Source organism: Danaus plexippus, chromosome Z, assembly GCF_018135715.1.
Source record: "Danaus plexippus chromosome Z, MEX_DaPlex, whole genome shotgun sequence".
Taxonomy (NCBI): Eukaryota; Metazoa; Arthropoda; class Insecta; order Lepidoptera; family Nymphalidae; genus Danaus; species Danaus plexippus.
In genome coordinates this window covers 2,431,332-2,454,696 of record NC_083559.1, presented here as the reverse complement: position 1 = coordinate 2,454,696, position 23,365 = coordinate 2,431,332, and the positions used below count along the sequence as shown (strand labels likewise).

General features: G+C 30.5%; 1 protein-coding gene across 3 annotated transcripts in view; it reads right to left on the bottom strand.

Moving 5' to 3' along the window:
• LOC116777621 (cAMP-specific 3',5'-cyclic phosphodiesterase 4A-like) overlaps nt 1-23,365 on the bottom strand; it is a 79,316-nt gene that overhangs the window by 22,504 nt on the left and 33,447 nt on the right. For all 3 annotated transcript variants that reach the window (XM_032671279.2, XM_032671278.2, XM_032671280.2), the window contains 3 exons: nt 18,185-18,381; nt 12,543-12,674; nt 5,928-6,095 (listed from right to left, as the gene is read on the bottom strand). In XM_032671279.2, coding sequence (XP_032527170.2) covers nt 5,928-6,095; nt 12,543-12,674; nt 18,185-18,381 — 497 coding nt within the window. The remainder of the gene's footprint in view (nt 1-5,927; nt 6,096-12,542; nt 12,675-18,184; nt 18,382-23,365) is intronic.

The window sequence follows — 23,365 nt, the reverse complement described above, 5'->3', positions numbered from 1 at the left end:
GGTAAGGAAACTTATATCCTGTGTCACGTGATCTCATATGTGAGCTATGTTTTTGCGACTTTTCATCAAAATCTAATTAGTAATTTTTGGCTCGAAAAAGCAACAAACATGGATTTATTTGCGATCGTTATTTCTAACGTGATTAGAGGAAGAGGAACGTGTCGATCAATCGTCGGCACGGTCTTAAGGTAAATTTTCCATTCATATAAACGCCTACAAAGATAACTATTGAAGTTTTGTCTAAATTCTGATTAATTTTTATTCATTAAAATAACTGTCATATTAACAAAAGATTTCTTTTGTAGGATATTTTTTGTCTCGGAAAAACGTTGTTTATTGTTTGTTATGTTTGAAATTGGAAAAATTCCTATAATCTTAGCAGTTTACATCCAGTATTGAACTCGATCGACTTTTTCAATAACACCATTTACTGATACTATACGTGTGTATATGTCACTTTATAGATAAAATTTCTTTATACTTTTCAAATTACTATTAACGCAATGAAGACTGGAAGACTTAGAAATATAAAAAAAAGTCACGTTTTACAAAACGTTGTAAAATTTTTCAACCTGAACGGCATTGAAATTTCTAAAGAATCTATTTAAATTAATATTTTTATTGACGTGTTTGCACACGTAACCGTTTAATTAAACGGTTAGCGAATGCATTAGTAATGTAATCTTCGCCACATACGTTCGCTTCGGTGGAGCTAACCCGTCTGATTGTTCGCTTAAAGCTAGAAAAACATATCTTTCATTTACTGATTTTTTAATATGACAAGTTTGTTGTAACGAAAATTTTATCATAAAGTCGTGAACATTTTCCTTATACTTTTCTTAATATGAATGAATGGAATTCAAATCAAAATACGGTTTATATTTTTTAATTAATACATAGCTGTATATATATGAAAGTTTTAAATTTAAAATCAGTTACTAGAAATCACCTTTGTTGAAAAAGAGAACACAGAGTATATAAAACGATTTAATAACTAAACTTCCAAGTTAAAAAACATGACGATAAACATTGCGACATTGTTTTCTAACTGTGTAAGTTGTATAGTAATTTTTATTTTATACTGGAACTGTTAAAACATTAAGACGTTGGACAATCCGTTGCTTACAAATGTATTATAAGAAGTAAGGAGGTTTTATAACAATCACAAACTATAAAGCACTACTTCAACTAATCACAACCATTACCAGATCGTTTTAGTATGACTCTATATAATTTAAATCATCAGTTTAATTGAAATCATGTCGTATATAAATAGGATATTGGTAATAAGAGTTCATTTAAATGGAATTGAATGTTTATCTAGAACTTTCGTTTCATTCATCGAAGTTGCTTGCAGTCCAACTTACTCGAATACTTCAAATGTTTATCACGCATGAGGTGCCAATTATCTATGCAAAGACACTAATTACATGTAACTAACTAACTTCACATAATTTACATACACACCGCATTGAAAAAGTTTTTCTTATAGCTAAATAGAAGAATTTATATGCAAAACTGTTTTTACTTAAATAAACAATAATAAAAATTTTAATAAATAGACTTTGGTACATTTAGATAAGTCACATTAAAAAGGTCTCTTGATTAGACTCTTTATTTATTTGCGTGTTCTTTTATAACTTTGTCTTTTATAAACTGATTTTGTGGTTTCGTTCTGTTGGAATGGTGATATTCCGAGGGTGGGTCCACGAAAAGGGAACCAGGTTTTGATAACGGCCGCGTAAAGAGATTTAGAAGAACGTTCATACATCGCAGCCGATTCCGAAATCTCTCGAAGGTTTTACCCGAACTGTTCTCGTTTCATTTCCGGAATAAACACAATTTTATTCCTCCCTCTGGATTACAGAATTATTATACCAAAATGTAATTCAAATGAGTTCAGAAGTTTTATAGGTAAATTCCGTCTCAAGTAGTCGCGGCTGCTCATACGAGAATACTTGTTAGACCTAACCATCATTTGGAATACTTAGTTTAAATAATTTTTAAGAAAATAAAAACCGTTTTAAAGTGGACTAGAAGAAAGCAAAAAACAAATTGATTTATCACAAAACACAAGACATTTCAATATATATAAAATATATGGTTATAATCGGGTAAAAGATATTAACAATAAATACTTACAAGGAAATGACGTATTAAATCAAAAGACATCACAAAATCTGTTTGTTAAACAAGAATTATAGTAATGCATGGAAGCGGAGTCACCTAGTAATAATATTATGTAGGTAGTTACGTCGTTCCAAATGAGAGAGTCATTATTGAATACCCCTGACTCCGCTCCTAGAGTTGTTCCAGGGCCAATATGCGAAAGAAACAAACAATAACTTACTCGGTGACCGTCTTTCTAATTAGACCAATTAGGCATTGTTGTGATAAAAAGAGAACAGTTTCGGGTGTCATTTGTATTAAGATTTAAATATTGTATTAACCTAAAGTTCAGTCTGTAAAAGGTAGTCTAAGTGATTGGTTCTCTAATTAGATGACCATCATATTTGAATAAAATCTACTTATAAAAATCGCTTTGCCGTGCATAGAACTTGACTATGTAGTTTGCAACATATTAACTAACTATCATCAGTTTGGTTAACAATTGTATGAAAACTGGAACTGAAAATGAAATATCACAATCTTAGTAATATTTTTTTTTTTAAAGAGATAAATAAAATACGAAAACAGAATAAAAAACCTATTAAAATTTCCACAAAGAATGACGTCTTTAAATTAAAGAACGTAATTACGTCTAGAATCAATTCATTTTAATGATTTGTACAGCACCTATATACGATTTATTTCAGAAGATTCACATTTCTCATGATTAAATAAGAAAATTCAAATAACGATTCCAATGTCACCTACGTGACACATACATGACATACAACATATTTAAATCTATTAAACACGGGTCACTGAGAATCAATATCACACAGTGAATAGCTCTATTTGACAATGCATTTTTATTTTCGGACCCTGCTCTATTATTTGATCGTGCAATTCAAAAGCACAAAGCACAATGAAGTAAACACCTACTCATATATAAAAATAATAATACTACTCCGTATAAATGGGTAGAATTTTCTTTATTGTCAAGCTATACAAAGCTATACCAACAATTCGTATATTTCAAACGGATATAACGGTTATATATTTTTTCTGTGATAATATTTATATAAGCTCCCACTGATAAAACAACTGGTTATTATTTCACCAAAAATATATCAATTCCTTTGTTAAATTTTCACATTTAAATTATTCTACAACGTCGTTTTAAAATATTTGTTGCAAAGAATGAAAGTTGGTCTTCTAAAACTGCCTCATATACCTTTCAATACAAAGTCTTATTGTTAAGGAGTAACCAAAACAATGCCAAAGTTAAACAGAAAGAAGTCTCAATAAAATATTCATACGGGCGTAATTTTTCATTATTATATTTATAGCAATATTTTATATGATAAATTATTCATAGAAAACAATGTTCAATAATATTTTTAAAATAACGTTAATACTATTGATACGTTGGAAGTTTTTCAATAAAATGAAAACCCCCAAAAACCGGTTTGGCAACAATAGCTACCAATCAACCCACAGCACAGTATTTCATCTGACATTTTAAATTGATTCCTGAACATCGTCGCTATGGTTTATAATCTAGTTATTCCGACGTACTTGTCAAGCTGTCATCAATGGTCGTTTTATAATGTTATTGATAAACATTAAGACAATTGAAAGACGGTTAGTTACATTGTCAATTATACTAGTTAATAGATTAGTTAAAAAAATACTTACTGCATATATAAATTGTATATCTGGAATACTAGTATATAGTTTAATATATAATCATCATATGCCTGCCATTTTTCTATTGATTAAGCGTCAGTAAAGTGTTTGCTTCTACTTATCTATCAGCCATTATATCTAAATACACGTTCTTCTTATACACATAATATCTCACATAATCCATTCAGTCTGTTCTCGATATTCTTCTCCACTTGTATCCATCATCACTAATTGTCATCACTTCTTCCGTTACGTTCGATTCACACCTAATAATCTGTCCATATCACGCTAAGCTATTTCTCTTTAATTTCTCCCATTTGTGAAATTTCCGAACGTCCCTTAATATAATAACCATTGACTAATTATTTGTGAAAAGAAAAAAAGTACCACAAGTTCGTTAATGTAAAATATAGTTTTAAATTAATCAACCCATTACGAAGTATTTAGTCCATATTCCTTGATATAATCCAGAGACTCAGTATCGTATAAATAAAATCTGTATCATGAAGCGCTAAGTCTATTAGGAAAGATAGTTTTGCTGCAGATGACTTTAATTAATATCGTTGATGCTACCAGCTTTGAAATCTTATATCAATAGCTCTCGGTCAATGAAAAGATGGACGCAGTTGAATAACTAGTACAAAATATATCAACGTAAGTTTTGCTTTATTATATTCTAGTTTCTAGGGGGCCGTGTTCGTATTTGTGTTGCGGTCACTAACACCTGGCAAAATTATTGAGACGGCCCGGCACAGACCACATAAATTGAAACGTCAAATTAAAGTGGGACAAAAAAAATAATGAAAATGATACCTTCTATTTAGTTGAACAAAAAATTTTTCTATACAGGTATACGACCGTTTTTTTAAATTCACTGGCTGTATTTGTATCAATAAGACAATTTTGAAGTAGCTCAATATTGACACTAATGTATACTTTATAATGCATAATTTATTTCCCACAACAAAAAATGCAAAAAAATTGAGTTATTGAGGGAAACTTGAAGTGTGATAAAATTTAATTTCTATACTTGTTTGCTTTTCGTACAGGGATAGACTTGTATCATTACATAATAAAAATAAAAAAAATAATTAATAAGGTAATTTTAACAATACGACATTTCCATAAAAAGAGTTACACCTAATTATATATAGAGCATTTTAGAGGAGAATCTTTAAAAAAAAATTATTGTAGTACCTAATTTTACTAAGTTACTTTTTATGGAGGGGGGGGGGGGGATTTCTAACGATTCTTAAACTTCTAAAATCACGTTTTTTGTTGTAATATATCTAAGAAAACTCACAGTAATCACGGTGAAACTTAAGAATTTCCTCTAACATTGTTTTATTATTGTTGTGTTTTAATTAACTTTAAAGAAAATTCTTGGATTCCTCAACAACCTTCGTTCTCATTAAAGAGACAAGAATTGCTTTTTATTATTATGAAATATTTGAAGAAAATATAATAGAGAAATATAAAATTTTTAATGAACAATTTTTATAGTTTATTGTGTACACTATTTAACGGTTTTTTATCTGTGTAAATAACTGCACATTAAACTATACTAACGATTTGTGAAAACGAAAGCTCGGTTATAAACCACTGAGGCAGCGCGGGATCAAACCGAGAAAGAGCAGGCGGTTTTCATACTGTATCTTAAAATTAATCGCTTTGTGTGTGTGCGTTTCTTTGATATTACTTAACGTAACGAATATTTCAAAGGACAGAGCAAGTCTTCGGATGTTATACGTATTTCTAATTCACACACAAAAATTGTGACTTTAAAGAACTTTAAGGTCCCAATAAATGACAAATATTTAGTTTTAAACGTTTTGTTCAATAAGTTATTGCGTTGTTTATGTATTCACGTGAATCAATTAATTGTGATGAATTGTTATCGGAACCGTTTCGATGTGGCAGAGCGTCAGTGTTTTGCTATTAATTAAGGTTTTGCAATTGAATCAGATTTTAAATCAGACTTAAAGAGCATGAAATTGTTGTCAGCGCTGAACCAGATAAATATTTTGAATTCTTAGTATATGTAGTGTCAGTGATATATATTTTTTAACGAAATTCTAATCGACATGAAAGTTAAACTGGTTCTTCTAATGTCCCCGTTGATAAATGCTTACCTTGAACTGGTTCAGGTACTCTTGTTGGCGAGTGATGTCTGTGGCCAGGATGAGAGAACTGATCTGCCTCTCAAGTTCCATGCGGATGTTCTGATCGCTGAAGAGTCCGCTTTCAATGATGCAGCTCATCGCCGAGCGCCAGTGATGGTTTTCAAGCACCGACGTGTTCTGAGGAAATAGTCACATTTGTGTATACTAGAAAATTTATTCAATTTTCATAGTTAATACACAGAAAAGAGTTCTAGAAAATCTCAAACCCACCTATGTATATTTATATCATACACGCTATAGCATTACGTTGATTTGATATGTAGCTAAAATTAAAATATATTATAACTATTTCCATTGGTAATTGTTTTGTAGAACAGATTGTTGAAAACAAGCTTCAAGCCGGAAATTAATATTTTAATTGGCGTTGTAGTTTTGTTATTAGAAAGTGTTATTTTGAAAAATACAACATGTTAATACGCTGCTGGTGTAAAGGACAGGTTTAAGGAATCTCAGCATATAATCCGATGACAGCATACAATGTGTTAAAATAATAAATTACTCGTAATAAAATTTAACAATATTATATCAAATCATGAATGGTCGGATTGCTGTACGCAATTGCAGTGGTCTTTTAGTTAAGAACATTTTGTTTTGAGTATTGAGGATCGATCTCTATAGAAGTACGCGTGAAAATTTATCGAGGGGATCCACCAACTTTGTATGGGACTACGAAAGTTACAGTAACTTAAAACAAATGAAATAGATGCTCGTGAATGAGTTTGAACATATATATATAATTTTTGACCTTGATTTGTTTTGTTTAGATATAAGTCGAAGACGATGCTGTCAATAGTAGGGCGGGATAAAATACCATTTTTCATTACATCAAGATATATATATCATATTAACAAAGGGATTATTGTTTACATCGATTATATACATAAGAAGATGACATAAACGCAAGTATCGCTACTATTTTTACTGCACGGAGGTTTTTTTATAAGAACTTTTTCTATATAATTGAATACATTTTATGTTCACCGTTAGAAATGAGCATCAGGTAATAGAAAGCATTCGAAGGAACTATTTCAACATATGCCTTAACAGGAATGATTTTAAATCGTTCTTGCATCGTTTAGTGAACTGGCGTGTGTTGTTTTGTCTATCGCTTAAAAGACTCATTCAGATTGGCGCACTAGTTTCTGAGATAACCGCACCCAAGCAAACAAACTCTCCAGCTCTATAATATTTTTTAGTATTTTATCTCAGCAAGAATTATGTAATCACTAACTAAAAAAATGACAAGCTAATAAGAGAATAAATGTGAAGTCATAATTTCTACGAAACATAACTTTATCTGCTAATATTAATAATTTTCTTTATCGTATTTGAGAAACTATTTTATATAATAAGGATTATAAGGGACAGCTGAGATAAGTCCCGGATTCAATTCCAAGTTATCCCAGGCACAAAATGTGTCATGTGTCAGTGCTAGCCACTTACCGATTCATTTTTCTACGAGGACATCCTTTAGGAAAACTGATTGAATTCGGTAAAAAATCCATATCATAGTAATGTCGTTTTTCCAACATTAAGTGTCATTTCTTTAATTATATGCCAGTAATTAAATATAACATACTTAATTCAGTTTCATAGTGCATTTAACGACTCTGTTAGTTAGACCTGATCCGAAGCTTTCTTTTTGTTGTACTTTAATTGACGAATTAAATCATAAAGTGGTGAAAATTATTTATTTCTAGTTTTTCCCACTTCCCGAGTTTAAATTGCGTTTATTTTTGGTATTATAGTGTGAAAAATAGATTTTCTTTTGCGATATCACAAGCTTTTACATTAGGGCAAAATCCGGCTTCTGTAAGGATTTATAGTGTTCACATAGGCAATACGTTTTATCTATTCTTTAGTTGTGGATGATGCAATTTCGATAGGTACGGGGAGCTTTTGAGTAGAGCCATATCCAGTACTAGTAAAAGTCTTCGAACCACAGTGACTACTAAGGAACTATTGACTGTGTATTCAGGACGAATAAAATTTTTACTACAAAGCTTGTTACGCTATTTCGGCACGTTATATAACACGAAATATATAATAATTACATATTCTATAGCAATACACCATATTGACCTACAGTAATTTTAGTAGAGGTCTCGTTGGGTCAGTGTCACTCGCCGTTAATTTCCGTTCCAATAAGTCTCTTCAAGGAACCTTGTGTCTCTAAATAGTCATGTAGGCTTGATCCCATTATAATTTTCCACACCAATATACTCTTATCAATTTAAGTCATAACACCTAACCCACTATAATTCGTAAACCACATGGCCAATTCTTTAATAGCAATTAAAACTACAGTGTCGGAGTAGGTTTATTTTGAGTTTTAATTATAATGTTATATTACTTGTTGTTGTTGGTAGTTATCCAGTAATAATTGCCCCCAAGGAACTTAGAATAACAAGTAGAGCATAGAATTAGCGCTCGTTTCTAGAAACTAATTAAAATATATGTGTTTTAATAGTCTAGGGTTAGATTTGATATAGGAAGCAATACTTGTGTTTTGATAAAGATACGATGTATAATATCAGTTATTTTTTCATTTAACATTTCGAATAGACGTAAATACAGAAAAAAATACTGAATGTTTGATAGAACACTATACATAAATTGTAATATTTATATAAATTTAAAAATTATACGACCCTATTTCTTAGAGCTTCAAAACAGGAATTGGGACTTTTTGAGATGCAAAAGAATTTGATGATAAGATAATTTTAGACACATATATTTTTTGTTTAATCGAATTTAATTTTATTAGTATCAATAGCGAAGAGTTTTGTCCTTTAATAATATTCAGGAAAACAATATTTATCGAATATGTTTGAACTGATAGACGTTATATGCTTGAAGTGATATTAAAATATACAACAAAATATAGGCGTCGGCATACATAAAATGTGGATTTTAATAAATTTAAAGAAAACAAAAGGTAAAATTTCACTTTGAATGGAGTTAATTCCATTTAAATTGTAATTCATGATACAGTATACAGACTCTAGTAGTTTTATTAATGTTTTGTTATATAAATAAATTTCAAAATGTAAACACGGTGACTACATTATGAAAGACGATAAAAAAAAGTCAGTAACTTTGTTCGCTAATCGAGTTCTACGAAGTTGAAGTTGCCAGTGTTTAATTGTATAAAGTAATTTCTATTTGAAGTAAATATATATTTTTTTCTGTTATTTAACACGCTAGATGACAATAAAGAGTAATTTGATAATGACATAAAAAGCTTATGTCGAACATTTTAAATAACATAAACAATAATATTGTAAAGTGGCATGGTTAAATAAAAGTATATATACACATATGCTTAGTTCTACATATCTACTCATATACGAAGGTGGCAAATGAGGAGACGGTTTATTTAATGGGTAGCAGTCACCGTCGCCCATGGACATATGCAAAAAGTGATGTTGCGGATGCGTTGCCGACCTTCATTGTTGAATAGGGTGAGGAAGGGGTAGGAAAAGGGAGAAAGTAGGAAAGGGTGGTAAAAGGGAATGGGCAATCGGCTTTCAAACTCATCGGTCGAAACGCAACCATTAAAGACTACCTCAAACGGATCTAGCTTCTGTGAGTGGGTGTTATTTCCCCGTCCGAGCCAGCCCATGTTTGAGCTGTAGTAACTTGACCACAGCTAGGTTCGACCACCTTATTGATTATACCATGTGGTATTCAGGTGGTTAGCATGTCTTATAAGGTCAATAGATTGGGCAAGTATCGCCGTCGTGATGGGTTAAAAAATTTACCAAGAATTGAATTTATCAATCATTTTACAATTTTTATAAATAAGAGAAAGTATAACATATGATTTAATGTTGTTGTATCTTAACAGTCAATCCGAATTTAAGACCAGATGTTATTAAATACATCTCGTGTCTATGGTTGTGTTTAAGTTTGCGTTTATAAATCAAAATCTAAAGATTTTTAAGGTCGATCCAAAATTATTAAAATTTCGCAGCGATGGATTCGGAGTTAAATTTGATTTTATTTTAAATACAAAAATGTATATTTCAAAATTGTAAGAAAAATATGAATATCAAAAATTAATTTAATATGAAATTATGTAAAGACGAGCATCAATTCACACAGACATAAACAGCTATTTTTATGAGCAACCACCTTGCTTCCTGTGAAATTTCTCTTCAAAGTTATAAGTTAGCCAGTTAATTGTATTTAGTATCGCAGAGCCTGCTGGGTTACCAATATTAAGTTTCAAGTAACTTGCTGGGAGCTCACGTAGAATTTCTCAGTACTATGAAAGTGTTTCCATAATTGGACTAAAATAATTATACGGGCCACCTTACAATACAGTCGAGCGAACTTTGATAAAGCTACGTGTTGCGTCACTTGTTGTTCAAATTAAACCTGGCAGTAATTGCTTACGTTCATGCTTTATGTATAACACTTAATATGAAAATTATATTTGATAATAGAATTAATTTAATAAGTAAGTAGGCAACTTCCGGCACCTCGTTGGATATGAAGTATCATCTTTAAATTATTACTACATACATTATACATCTTATCATTAAGCTTGATTAAACTGAGTAATTTTTACTGGTATCGTTTAAAGTAGAAACTATTATACTTTCTTTTATTCATAAATAACTTCGTAAGCTCTCGTTAAACTATTAATATAATAACTGTAAGGATATTCACATAAACGAGTTACAAGTTTTAATATATATATATATAAAATTATAACTGTTTGTTTTTTGTTATTACGAATACTTCAATGATCACGTTGAATAGCTATAAAAGTAGTATTTACCTAAAAGAGGTTATTGTTATATATTTGTTATAACAAAGAAACAATCACAAATAAGCCAGAGGCAGCAATAACGACGACTAGAATTTTTAAAATCTTTTCTGGACAACAAAGCATGACAAAATAAAATCAGACTTACTTCTTTACAGAGCTATACAAATCTCTCAAGAGCTAAAGGATATGCGAGTCTAGAAGCACCTGCGTTTTTCGTTGATAATAGTTGATTTTACAAAAGGGGTGGTAGAATATTTATATATCAAGAAATTTATTTATTACTAGTTATACATTCTTGTTGCTTCTTGCGTAGTTAAAAAATTAAATATGCATAGAGTTTAACATGGTAACAAGATAAAGTTATTAACGGAATTTGTATGTATGTTATGTAACCGAGGAAAAATCGAGTAACGCTTTTAAATGTTGAGACTGAATATATGATTGCAGATAAGTTACAATACTTTACAACTCCTCAATATACTCAGCGCATTTTATATACCCAAACCTTATTGGTTGTAGGTATAAAAATGCGCTCAAAAATCATAGATGCATTGCTATGACTTATTACGTCTTACGGATTGAAAATAAAGCTTAGTTATCATCACATTAATTTGTGGATAATAAAAAACAATGCTGAAACATTTAGAACAAAGTGCGAAAACAATTCAATCGAATGTAAATCGATTTTTTTATAGACACATTAATTACTTAGCGCCATATAAGTTCTATATATTTTTTTTACCTGTGGTGTATTTTTCGAACATTTCAAAATATTCTTTTCAAGGGCATATTACTATATCCACATCTACTGTATATTTGTTACACGTGCAAGACCGCCACGGTAGTCGATAGTTAGTTTAGGTTTTTTTAATATGAAATCGAAAAAGTTCCAGTGTGTACGGATTTTTTCTTCTTCATTAACTACTAAACTAATATTTGACTGGATGAGATTGAAATTGAAACGTTAGATTTGTTTATTCGCATAGATCGGTTAACTAAAGCCAATATTGATTCGGTTCAAGTTAACATAGGTTTATCAACGATTATCGCATGAGGCCACAAGACCGCTGTCACCTACAACAATTTCGTATGTTTTAAAATCTTCTATTGTAAATATAGACCGATATTTTATTAAATTGTAGACAGAGCAATTGTTTATCATTTCCATTGTTAACTAGGTTAGATAAAAATATATGGAAATAGAAAATATATACCGCAACTAAGGTTCTCATTAAGCGCCAGTTTTCTTGGGACTATGTTTATTATTCATAGTTCCTTCACAGACTCATTTATTTTAAATCAGTTTTAAATTTTCTCATTGCTTCTTTATTTTTTTTTTTTGTGTCGCTCGGAATTAATTTAAAAACTGAGTTAATCACATTTGAATAACAGAAGCGACCTAAGTTTTGCGTTTACAAGTCGTAATTTTGAAACAGAGAGATAATAGTAGAAAAGACAGGAAAAATATAATTCAAAATACACTACACGCAAGACAAACACTTTCAATTTAGTTTAATTTTCTATCATTGTTATAAAAGGACAAAGTAATGTGCTGTATTGCGGTTATGACGTGGTCACAGCATTCCTTCTGGGTAATAAATTAAATCTGCACGGGCGGTCCCTTATACGAGAAAGTTATTAAAATGTAATAATAAACTGGTCAGGAACATTTTTAAAAACACATAGTGTTTATGGCTTTTGCTTTTATTAGTGTATTTAATATTAAAAGCACATTGATTATGTGGTTTAAATAAATTTGCGTTGTTATGAAATTGTGGACTTACGTTGTAAAGAGTGGCGAGATGGTTTGAGGTCGCTATCAGGAACGGCTGATTGACCCCAGGATGGTCCATGTCGTGTGCTATTGCGGCCAGCAAGGACGCCATTATTTCGATCGGCTCCAAGTAATCAAGGATCTAGGGAATAAAATGGATAATAACACATTGAATAATAGACTTGATTCATTTTAAACACAAAGTCCTCCTTGGAGAAGCAAATGAACTAAAGCATATGCTTTTTAATGTATTCTCTTATAGGACGATATCGTCCTATAAGAGAATACATTAATATGTTTTACAGTTTTAATATTTGAAATTACTACTAAAAGAGTGGTGGTCATTTAAGCCTTTCAACCATACTAACGTAACGCTAATGTAATAATTAAAATATCAACATAAAACGCATGAGAAAGTCTATGTGCAGGATGATATTAAAATTTCTAAAGGGAGATAATTTTAGAGCTCCTAATATACTTTCCTTTTTTTTTTAAAGATTATGTCTGATGAGGTAGTAATCCTTACTTTGAGTTTTAAAGAGCTCAAAGCTTAGAGTCTCGATTCAAAGAGAATCAAAGATGCATTGAGACAATGTAGGCTTTAAATGTGACGGAGTTCTTTTAAATTTAAAAAAAATATTAATAAAATCATTGTGTAATTTTTTTTTTCATAAAAAGAAATACTTAATAATTAATTAAAATGCTTATTTAATATGTTCAAAGAAGATTAGCATGGAGTTGTTAAGGGGATTTTTTTTGTGGAAACACTTTTGGTACGACATGGAATTTTTCATATAAAAGAACATAGCACTTTTCTTTATCCGTTCAAATCAATTTCCATTGGTCCTCAGATTTCTAGAGTGTTGAAGATAATTCTTAAAACTTTTATGGGATGTTAAAATATTTTACTCCTGGAAAGAGAAGTATTTATCTTATTCCTTTATATTTTCCTATTAGCGGTCTTTTCTATTTTCGTTTCTTCATTAGGTGTGTGTTTGTATACTATTTTTAACTATAGTAGGGCAATAAAGTAGGAAGTTCTCTACTGTGAAATAAATTTCTATCTTCGTCAAGGCAGAAAGTTCAAACATAAACAAGTTGACCTTTTAAAAATAGAGTAAGAAAGGGGGGACTGCAATATATCTTCCGATTGATTTGGTCATTTTAGCATAAATTTGAAATTTATAATACTCTAGATTAATATGAGGGGATACACTAGAAATACATATGAAGGGATAAATTTTAAGAACTCCAGTAGCCTAATTTAATCGCAAAAAAATTATGGTGGTATAAAATTTTAAAAAATCTTATTCGTTTTGATGAAATAATCAATGAATCGAATTTAAAAAATAAAATTAATAATACACTAACATTAAATTAATCAACTTAATTATTATGTAAATTTGTGTGAGTTAAAACGTACATTAATATTATAGAGCTCAACAATGTCTCCAATTACTGAACTACAGTGAATTTAAACAATACAACGAGTACAGTAATAGCTTGAGAGACTATTTTGAATTTAGTGATGGCATTGACAGTCGTTCATCTAAACTCAAGCAGACATTTAGTACAAACAGCATACATTTATGTGGGCGGTTTTGTTAACAATTAATTGGGCCAGTCGATTCGAGTGTTTCAATATCGGAAATGTGTCACCAAACTTTCACAGCGAAACTAAAATTTTAGAAGATTTCCTGGTATCGTTCGAATGGTTACAGATATCTGTTGAATATTATATTTGTAAGTTAAGATTTCATGATCAATGCGGTATGGAAGGGAATCATATGACAAGTAAAGTGAGATCAGCGAAATGAAAAAAATAGAAAAACAAAAACATCATTAATTAAAAAGAAAAAAATAACAGCAAGCATTTTATCAGAAAATACAATCGAATTGCAACTGAAGTAGAATGGAGAACTGAATTGAATATTATCCCGCTTACAATAGAGAATTAACTGTTTCACTTGGTATGATATTATCGTAGCCACGAGAACCGAATGTGGCTGTGGTCCTGCGGGAGCGTCGCTGATAATATTTTACAATATACCGATGCTATTATTGGTATTGTGCTCGCATTCGTCTTATATCGTCTATTGTACGACCTAAAGATTGCTGTCTATGGGGATATTATTAGATCTGGATCTTATATTCACTTAAAAGATTTAATAAAACGAAAATGAGCCCGCCGTCGATTCTAAAGACATTATTATCAGTATTATAAAAACGAATGTAGTTATGATCGTTTGTTATTCAGCGACAAAGAAGCCAGCGGACCGATACAGCAATAAATTATAAAAGCTGTCTTTTGATTCGTTCTTCAGTAACAATAAAAATATCATATACCTTATTCCAGGTGATACTAAATTTACTACAGTTGTATTGTAAGTAAAAACTATGTATTAGAACGAGAAACCACTCAGTACAACTTTTGTTAGGTAATTAAACAATATTATGACTCAGTTTTGGTCCCATTTATAAACTTATGCAAATTTAACTTTCATTTAGTTACGCAACTTACGGCTTTTTGCTTCGTTATAAAATAAATAGGAAAAATTCAAAGAAGTTTGTTTACTTCGTCAAGATAAATAATATTTTTATAACTTCGTATCAACTGAATGGAACGTAAGTTTGAGCACACAATTAGGATGTTATATTTTAAAATTTGTTGTGAGTAATTGGTTTTTTATCTTCTTATCCCTGATGTGAATTATTTTCATTCTATTTCACTAGTAGTATATCACTGAATCCAACTGTAGGCAGTTATTTAAACATAACAATATAATATAAATAACCTCCTCATATTAAATTTTTGGTAAAATAAATCACGAAGCCAATTGAATGTTTTATATATTACTAGGAATTAATCATAGTAAATTTTTGATAATTAACATAAACTGTGCTGACCTTTGTTTCGTCAAAATTAAATATCTTTTGTATTATATAGAGAATAATTGAAAAATTAAATAAACAATGCATTTTAGATTTTAATATTAATCATATTGCTCTGTGGCAATTCCAACTATAAAATTTAACGAAATTAACAATTCTAATTAAAATTAGTGTTTCAATAGAATTAACAACTGCCTCAGTACAAATGTATTTTAAGAACCGAGTTTATTTGACTGTTTCTAATACTCCGATGTATCTACAACTACTTTGTAAGAAAATTCCCTAGAGACGAAACATACTCAGCGGCTTTATAGAGTAAGTAACAACTAGAATGAAATTGTTCTAAGTTTATTGACCGCCAAGAAGAACACAATCAAAGGAGAAGATGATATTCTTAAGTTTGAATTTTAATAAATATAAATAATTAAGTTGTTTTAACCAATTTTGACAGATCAAAAGTTAGAAATCTTAACGAGGCAGTTTTATTGGTACGATAGAAAGTTGAAAAATTAAAACTTAGAGTGCTCTTATATTTTTGTTATATTTTAAATATTCAAAAAAACCGTCACATTAAAATATAATCGTGTAAAAAATAAATAAATTGGATCATCGGATGAAATTAAAAACAGGAACTCGACCGCATGATGTGCGCAAGAAAATGAAATGCAATTAGTAGCGGTAACTAATAATGATATTATGTAATAAAGTTTAAAAGACTGTTACAATTCTTATTTAAAAGAATCGCAGATGTTTTTTGAAAGAAATTCTAAGAGAATTTCGTACACACAAATCTATACAAAAGTTTTGAAAGTGATGAATTAAAACAAAATGTCCTATACATAATATATTACACAATAGAGTATAATATTTCCATTGAATTACCTAAACTTTTTTTTAGTAAAGTAGAAAAGAATGTCTTTTAAAAAAAAAAGGAAACAAAAAAGCGATGTTCTTTTAAATAATATTCATAGCATGCTCGTATTTCTTAGCAGGGAAATAAAGACGGACTTCATGACGGGTAACTTGCTTTAGGTCTCTTAAGATTTCTCATCTTATTCTTTGCATCTTAAAATTTAAGCTCATTTCTGTAATGCATATATTTTCATATAAAAAACAACGGGAAATGAAAATAAAATTAAAACGAATTTCTCGAGTAATAAAAAAAGTCCCATATACGCATGAACATATAAAAAAAAAAAACAATAAAAATTAAGTAACAAATGAACAATAAGTAGTCATTCAACACATTCAGCTACCGGTTATTTGCTTAAAGTTAATTGGGGGTAATTTGATATTTATTATACCAGTTGACGTAAGAGATTTGTAAAGAAATCAATCTTAGACACTTTCTTAGTAACAATCCTTATTCCAGTGATCATCCCGAATGGCCTGATTTTATTCTACGTCACAGTAGATAACGAATTTATCAATATAAACCTGGAATATAATTTTGATGACCGTTTAATCAGTTTCCTGTATAATTGGAACGGTGTTACCGATTACATATGTATATCTATACGAGCCCGCCGAGCAGGATCGCAATAAACCATAGGTCCACACAAATAAGACATATTAATCTTATTTGCTTCAATATATAAATGCTTTTAGTGAGGTCAATCAATCAACCAGTCCGAACACTACGGCAATTAACTCAAATGTTTGCTCAGACATCCGAAACTAATAGACAAAGTACTTATGAGATTGTCATTGGCTTCCGAAGCATCGAAATACACATGTTACCTTAATTTCTTATTATCTTTACAATTATTCAACCTTACGGGTGTCTCATGTCGTTATACTGTTTTCATTCGTTTACTTGACGGAGAACATATAAGCTTTATGCTATCATCAACGTATTATACAAATCATTGATAAAATTTCATTGTACACATTGATTATGATTTGAAGTTGTAGATATTAAAAAGAATATACACCGATAGAATGAAATAAAATACTAAAACACTATATAAAGATGTCTCGTAAGTATTACAAATTAATAGTAAAAGATATAAGGTGGGACATCGGAATGAATAAGACTTAATAACTCTCAAATAACTGTCTTAAAAGTAGTTTAATATTTTTTCGTAAAATTACACATGATAAAATTTGATTAGGTATAGAGAGGAGCTCGGACAGTGGAGGTGAGCGGCTATCTCGCGTTAGATAGGGGCTCCTTAAACCTACACTTGGGTAGCAAGTTTCCGGCATTGATGAAGCTCCTCTCCCTGCAACGCGATGGACCCGGCACCCGCACGGCGAATCCATGGAATGCCGAGAGGTTTCGTCTCATGTAAGTTATTTAGTTAACTTTCAAATATCCGTGAATGTTTGATCGCCATGAATCTTACCGGTATCTTTAAAATGGTAAAGTTAAAATTGATAGCTTTAATTATTTTAAATGGGTTGATTTTAACTTAGGCCCGTTGTTATTCGTGTCCAAGTTTGTGCCTACGAGTTAGGTCAGTCGCTATCAATAATAGGATTTAAGAGATCCATAGTTTTGATTTTCTATCTACTCCGCTCGCGATCACGGTCATTGCAAAATAGTCGAAACATCGGGTAGAGTAATAAATCGCCTTATAAATCCGAAAACACTAGTTTGTTTTTTCTTACTACGGATACAAAGTGTTTTTGTATACATATTTTAACAGTATTAGTCAAAATGGAAATTAGTTGTATGTTGAGTTAAATAAAAAGAAACAAAACGAATTAGGAATAAATAGTTTAAATGTCATTTATCCGACTCCAAAGAGTGCATACCTTATTTTGTTGAAGGAAGCAATGCATCGCCTGAGTGACGTCGGCGGCGTGAACCGAGTTATGATATGGGTTGGTGCTGTGATAGCCCTCCTCAATCAGGGAGAACAGCTTCCAAGCGCAGGCAGCGTCCAGTTGGTAGTGCGAGATGAGCCCGTACACGTGGAACAGGTGGATGCAGAGAACCGGCAGGCAGCGACCTGCGTCAAACAATAGGTGCAAAAACCATCCACAAGCGCTAAATAACACTAAAATACTCTTGCGCTAGTCTTTTCTATATTTAGTACTATATAAATTGTATTCGTCATGAAAAACACTAATTAAAAAAAAGAATGTCCCATATGAATTACATAAATTTTTACTGTCAAGTACCAACAAAAATAAAGTTGAAAGTTGTTTTTTTACGATACGACCATCTTCATTAAAGATACAGCCTTTGAAACATCGCTTAAAATTTATATTTACCCCACTAGTGTACGTCAACTCAATATTGATTTATTTATCTGCTGGTTTTTTGTATAATTAAAAGGGTAGGAGGAAAGTCTTTTGCAAAGCATTACGGAGGTTTTATTCATAGAAAAAAAGAAATAAAGACGTTAATTATCGGAACATCAACAAGTCATTAACGGTATTCAGCTCTTTATGAAAAAGGCGTAAATCACGATCTTGTTAGGGACGGCTATTTTCTGATTTATACGTTAAAAAACATGTTTCATGACCTAGTTTGAACGCTGAGAATTTCCTAAGACTCACAGTTTACAAAAATATATATATAAATGGCACGTGATGACGCTTTCAGGCGGACTATCTTATCTTTTATCTTATGACTCGAGCGTTTAATGCCTTATATATAAACGGAAGCCGTAAGTGTGGAGGTTTTGGGGTCTGATAAATTGCTTCAGCATCTTGATCGTAGAATTTTGATGGAACCTCAGAAGCTTAGACGCAAGACTAATTGAAAATAGTTTTATACATCGATAAATTGAAAATGTTTCATATTACCTATATTACAAAAATAATGAAGTTTTTTCCTTTGAGGACGTTAATTAAAAAAGTTTACCTCAAAGTCATAACATATTTTTAAAAGAAAGTCTATACACAACTTCTACCTAGAGTAGGGTGCATGCAACGAATAAAGTCGACACATTTGCTCAGCGGCCGGTTGATGAAAAGGGCAGTTTTCCGTAAACATCTGTTAAAACCTATAAGGTAGTATTTGAAGCGAACGTTACAAAAGTAGTGAGTTACAAAAATTGAGATTATTGAGAGGAAACAAAGCAATAAGGTTAATGCTTGTGAGAATGTCAGCATTACAGTGATTTTTTTTTTATTTTTAAAAGTTTAATTAAAAAACAATTCTAATTGCATAAACGGAAAGTCACTGGCACAGCTATCGAGAAATAAAGATTACAAAGAAATTGCTGTTAGCATAGATGTTACGATTTGTCTCATTGATTTAAGTAAGAAGATAGTGGACCTTTCACTATTGACCTTTAGCTATCATATGTGTTTAGTTTAAAATATAGAATGAACGAAGAATACCCATCTACCTAAATATTTTATGTACAATTATTTAACTGGATCAAATGATATTAGGGAGTGAGTAAGAATTTATATTATTCAGATCTTTGTGTAATTTAATACACATATAAACAAACAACATCATATACATTAAGAATATTATTAGTTTAGTTATATTTTTTAATATTCGTTGCTACTGATAGAGACTTATTTATTTAAGAACATTATCATTATAATTATGACAACTCACATCACTTCTTAGTTAACAATATGAGATTGTTAGTCGAAAGCTAATGGGGACGAAGCCTTCAAGTATATAAAAGCTTAAACAACTTGTGACATTTACGCATGGATTTGTTTTGATGCATAACCATTAACACTCGAACATTTTTGCTATTGTGCAATAAAAACACATCGTTTACACTTATTTCCTGACTTAATTCCTTTATGATTTATCGTACCAGCTGAGTATCCTGACGTGGATGTTAAGCAACACTACGTAAAACATCAACGTTATTGAATTTCACTGTCCGCTAGTGAAAAATAATCATATTAAAAATAAATTAATTAAAAATATTAAGTTTGATGTGGTGCCAAATTGAAAAGCTTCTTGTATGAACCATTAATCTTTAAAATAAAAGCTAGGTAACAAAAACGAGTGAAGCAGACAATATATTCTGGTATATTTTACAGCAACCGTGATCACGGGCAGGCTAAATGTCAATGTGAATGAAATTCACAAAGTTAACTGCTTCAAAGTAACCGAAAAAAAGTCGGGAGTATTTAATAGTTTTTAAAATAACACAATACGCGTATTAATCCGACAAATACTAGTTTATTTTAAAAGAATACTCTCGAATGTCTGGAATCTCATTAGACACATATAAAGTTCCACGTATTGCTTCTACATAGCAGAAAAGTATTAGTTTTCCAATATACGACGATGCATGCTAAAAAATTCCAACTATTCAGTTTCAGTTAACAGTCGATTTGAAAACGTTTTATGTGCGTCGTATTTCAATATTCAAAAAATTTATATTGTGAGATAGACATTTAAGACGTCTCTCGCGGAATTTCGCATACGAGAACATAGTCGCATATTTTCGTAAAACGAAATACGGATAAAGACGGAAATATAAATGCATCGAAGAGATTTGTGTGAAAGAGTTGTATCAGATAACTGTTGAAGATAGCGGGAATATCCATATCAAAGGATAAATCCGATCTGTGTATGTTTAAAAGATTCTTTTGTATATCGGTAACTTGATAAGACAAAGTTTTCTAACTAACTCATAAATCCACTTGGAGATGAACGATATACTCGTATGTACTAGCATACGGCCAGTACCTTTTAACACTGAAATAGAAAATTCTTTTAAATGAACTAGTATTATTCGGATATACTACGCGGATTTTATTATTTAAAAACTACATAATCCCGACGTTTCGGTTACTTTGCAGCAACCGTGATCGCGGGCAGACGAGGTGTGAATCTTAGATCTCATTATAGAAAATTCTTACTTAACATTCATAAAATAATGGGATGAATTTTAACGGAAATGTTATTGTTTCATTGAATTAAAGGCAAAAAAATATATATATTATAGTATAACTTTTATCAAACTTAAATTAATCTGATAACTTTATAAAATTTGAGACGTAAATTTTGAATTTTCATTTCGACTTTAACTTATTATTACTTAAATTGTAGTCAAAAACGGTGATGATTGACGGAGGAATATTAAATTTTTACCTGATATGATGTCGTTTATTTGTTACTTAGTAACATAATATATGTAAACTATATATTGAAAAGTATTTGAGAACGTTCTTTGTTATGTGTTGTAGTAGCTAAGACTTTCATTCGAAATCCATGGCGAGTATCTTTTATCTGTTCTGTTGTATTGTAGAGGTTTTATTGATTACAAATATATATAAACCAGCGTTATATCACGGACCACGCTTATTTTCTAAGGCAATCCCTATAATGTACGATAATGTATAATCTTACAAAAAGAAACCTTTACGTGATTCCACTGAATTAAATATTAATACTATGAAAAATCACTATCTCCGTACTAAGACCCTTTCAGAATTTCAATATTTATAGTGTACATAAATATCACCGTAAGCAATGGGATTTCATGAAATATACAATTATAATTATTTTATTTTATCTAAAGCTCACGTACATATTGTATCACTGCTTAGTACGTTCAGTATTTATCTCTTCTCTGTATTAACTTTTAATGAATGAGAGTAAGCAGACGTTTCGTTTTCAATGTCATCTTTACATTGTAATAGTCGTAACATTTGCAACTTAACCTCTAGAATGTAGCATGTAAATTTAAGACTATAACTTCAACGTAAGCTTATCCTAAAAAATTATATATTCATCTCGCCTGCCCGTGATCACGATTGCTACATAGTAACCGAAACATAGGTGTAAGTGATAAAAAAAAACTCGTAGTAAATCCGAAAACATTAGTCTTATTTAAAAATTACTAATCGGAATCGAAATCGGAAAATACACTAATGACTAACCACTCATACCAGAGAGTAAGCAGTTAATAATCAAATTAGAAATGTTATGAAAATATACCTTTAAGATAAACCACGGTAATGTTACCCGGTTTATTTATTTAGCTTTCAAACGTTAACAATCCAACGATCTTTGTACCTCTATCCATGAATAGTTATTTTGCAGAACATTAATCCTATTATAATAAATCTTGCTATTGTAGAATTTGTTCACTGCATAATTTTATTCGGAACGCATTTGAATGGTTCATAAATAAGTTGTAATTTATTCACAAAACGTTTTTCTAATTACTTGACTAAACAAAAGTATTTAACATAAGACGACAAATAATTTTTCAATAAGAAAAATTTGAGAAGTTCACAATCCAACTATTGTTACGAATCTGTCAGCTGCAGCTGTGTTTATTCCTTTTTTGATTATTTTTTTCTGTAAGCCCAAACTAACTGGTCCAAATAGTATATTTTTAAAATTCAACTCATTCAGTTCCGGTCGTGAAGGTGTGAGTGAAGTATTGACTTATTCAGCGAAATGAATTATTTCGAATCCTATCATTGAATTAAAGCTGACTGTCTGCAAGTTTATAGGATATATTTAAAACGAAATAAAAACTATAATGCGGTATGCAAAGAGTATATAATGTTATATTAAATTTTAGATCAGTAGCTTAATTAGCAATGCTTGTTAATTAGTTAGAAGCGAATATGGAATGTCGTCCATGGAAGACGACATTGTAATATATTATGACATATGTACGCTTGTCCTAAATAGAGTATTTAACACTAGATTTCTTGTCGCAATTACTGGGTTCAACAGTAGAATGTATTAATTTATAGCTTATCAGTAATCTATAACTATTATTCTATATAATTTATATGTCTGACACATTAATGTTATGGTAGGATACCTCACCTTAAATGTTACAGACAGACAAGCTTATAATAGCTATTTGATAAACCGCTCAATTTGTTATTGTTGTCAATGTTGGCTACGATATAAGGATCTTGTGTAATTAATTGTTTTATTCTTAACGAACATATATAGACATACATACGTATTTACTACAAAAATATATGTAATGAAAGTGCCAATTTATGCGGTATGCTGTATCGGAGTGAGTGGAA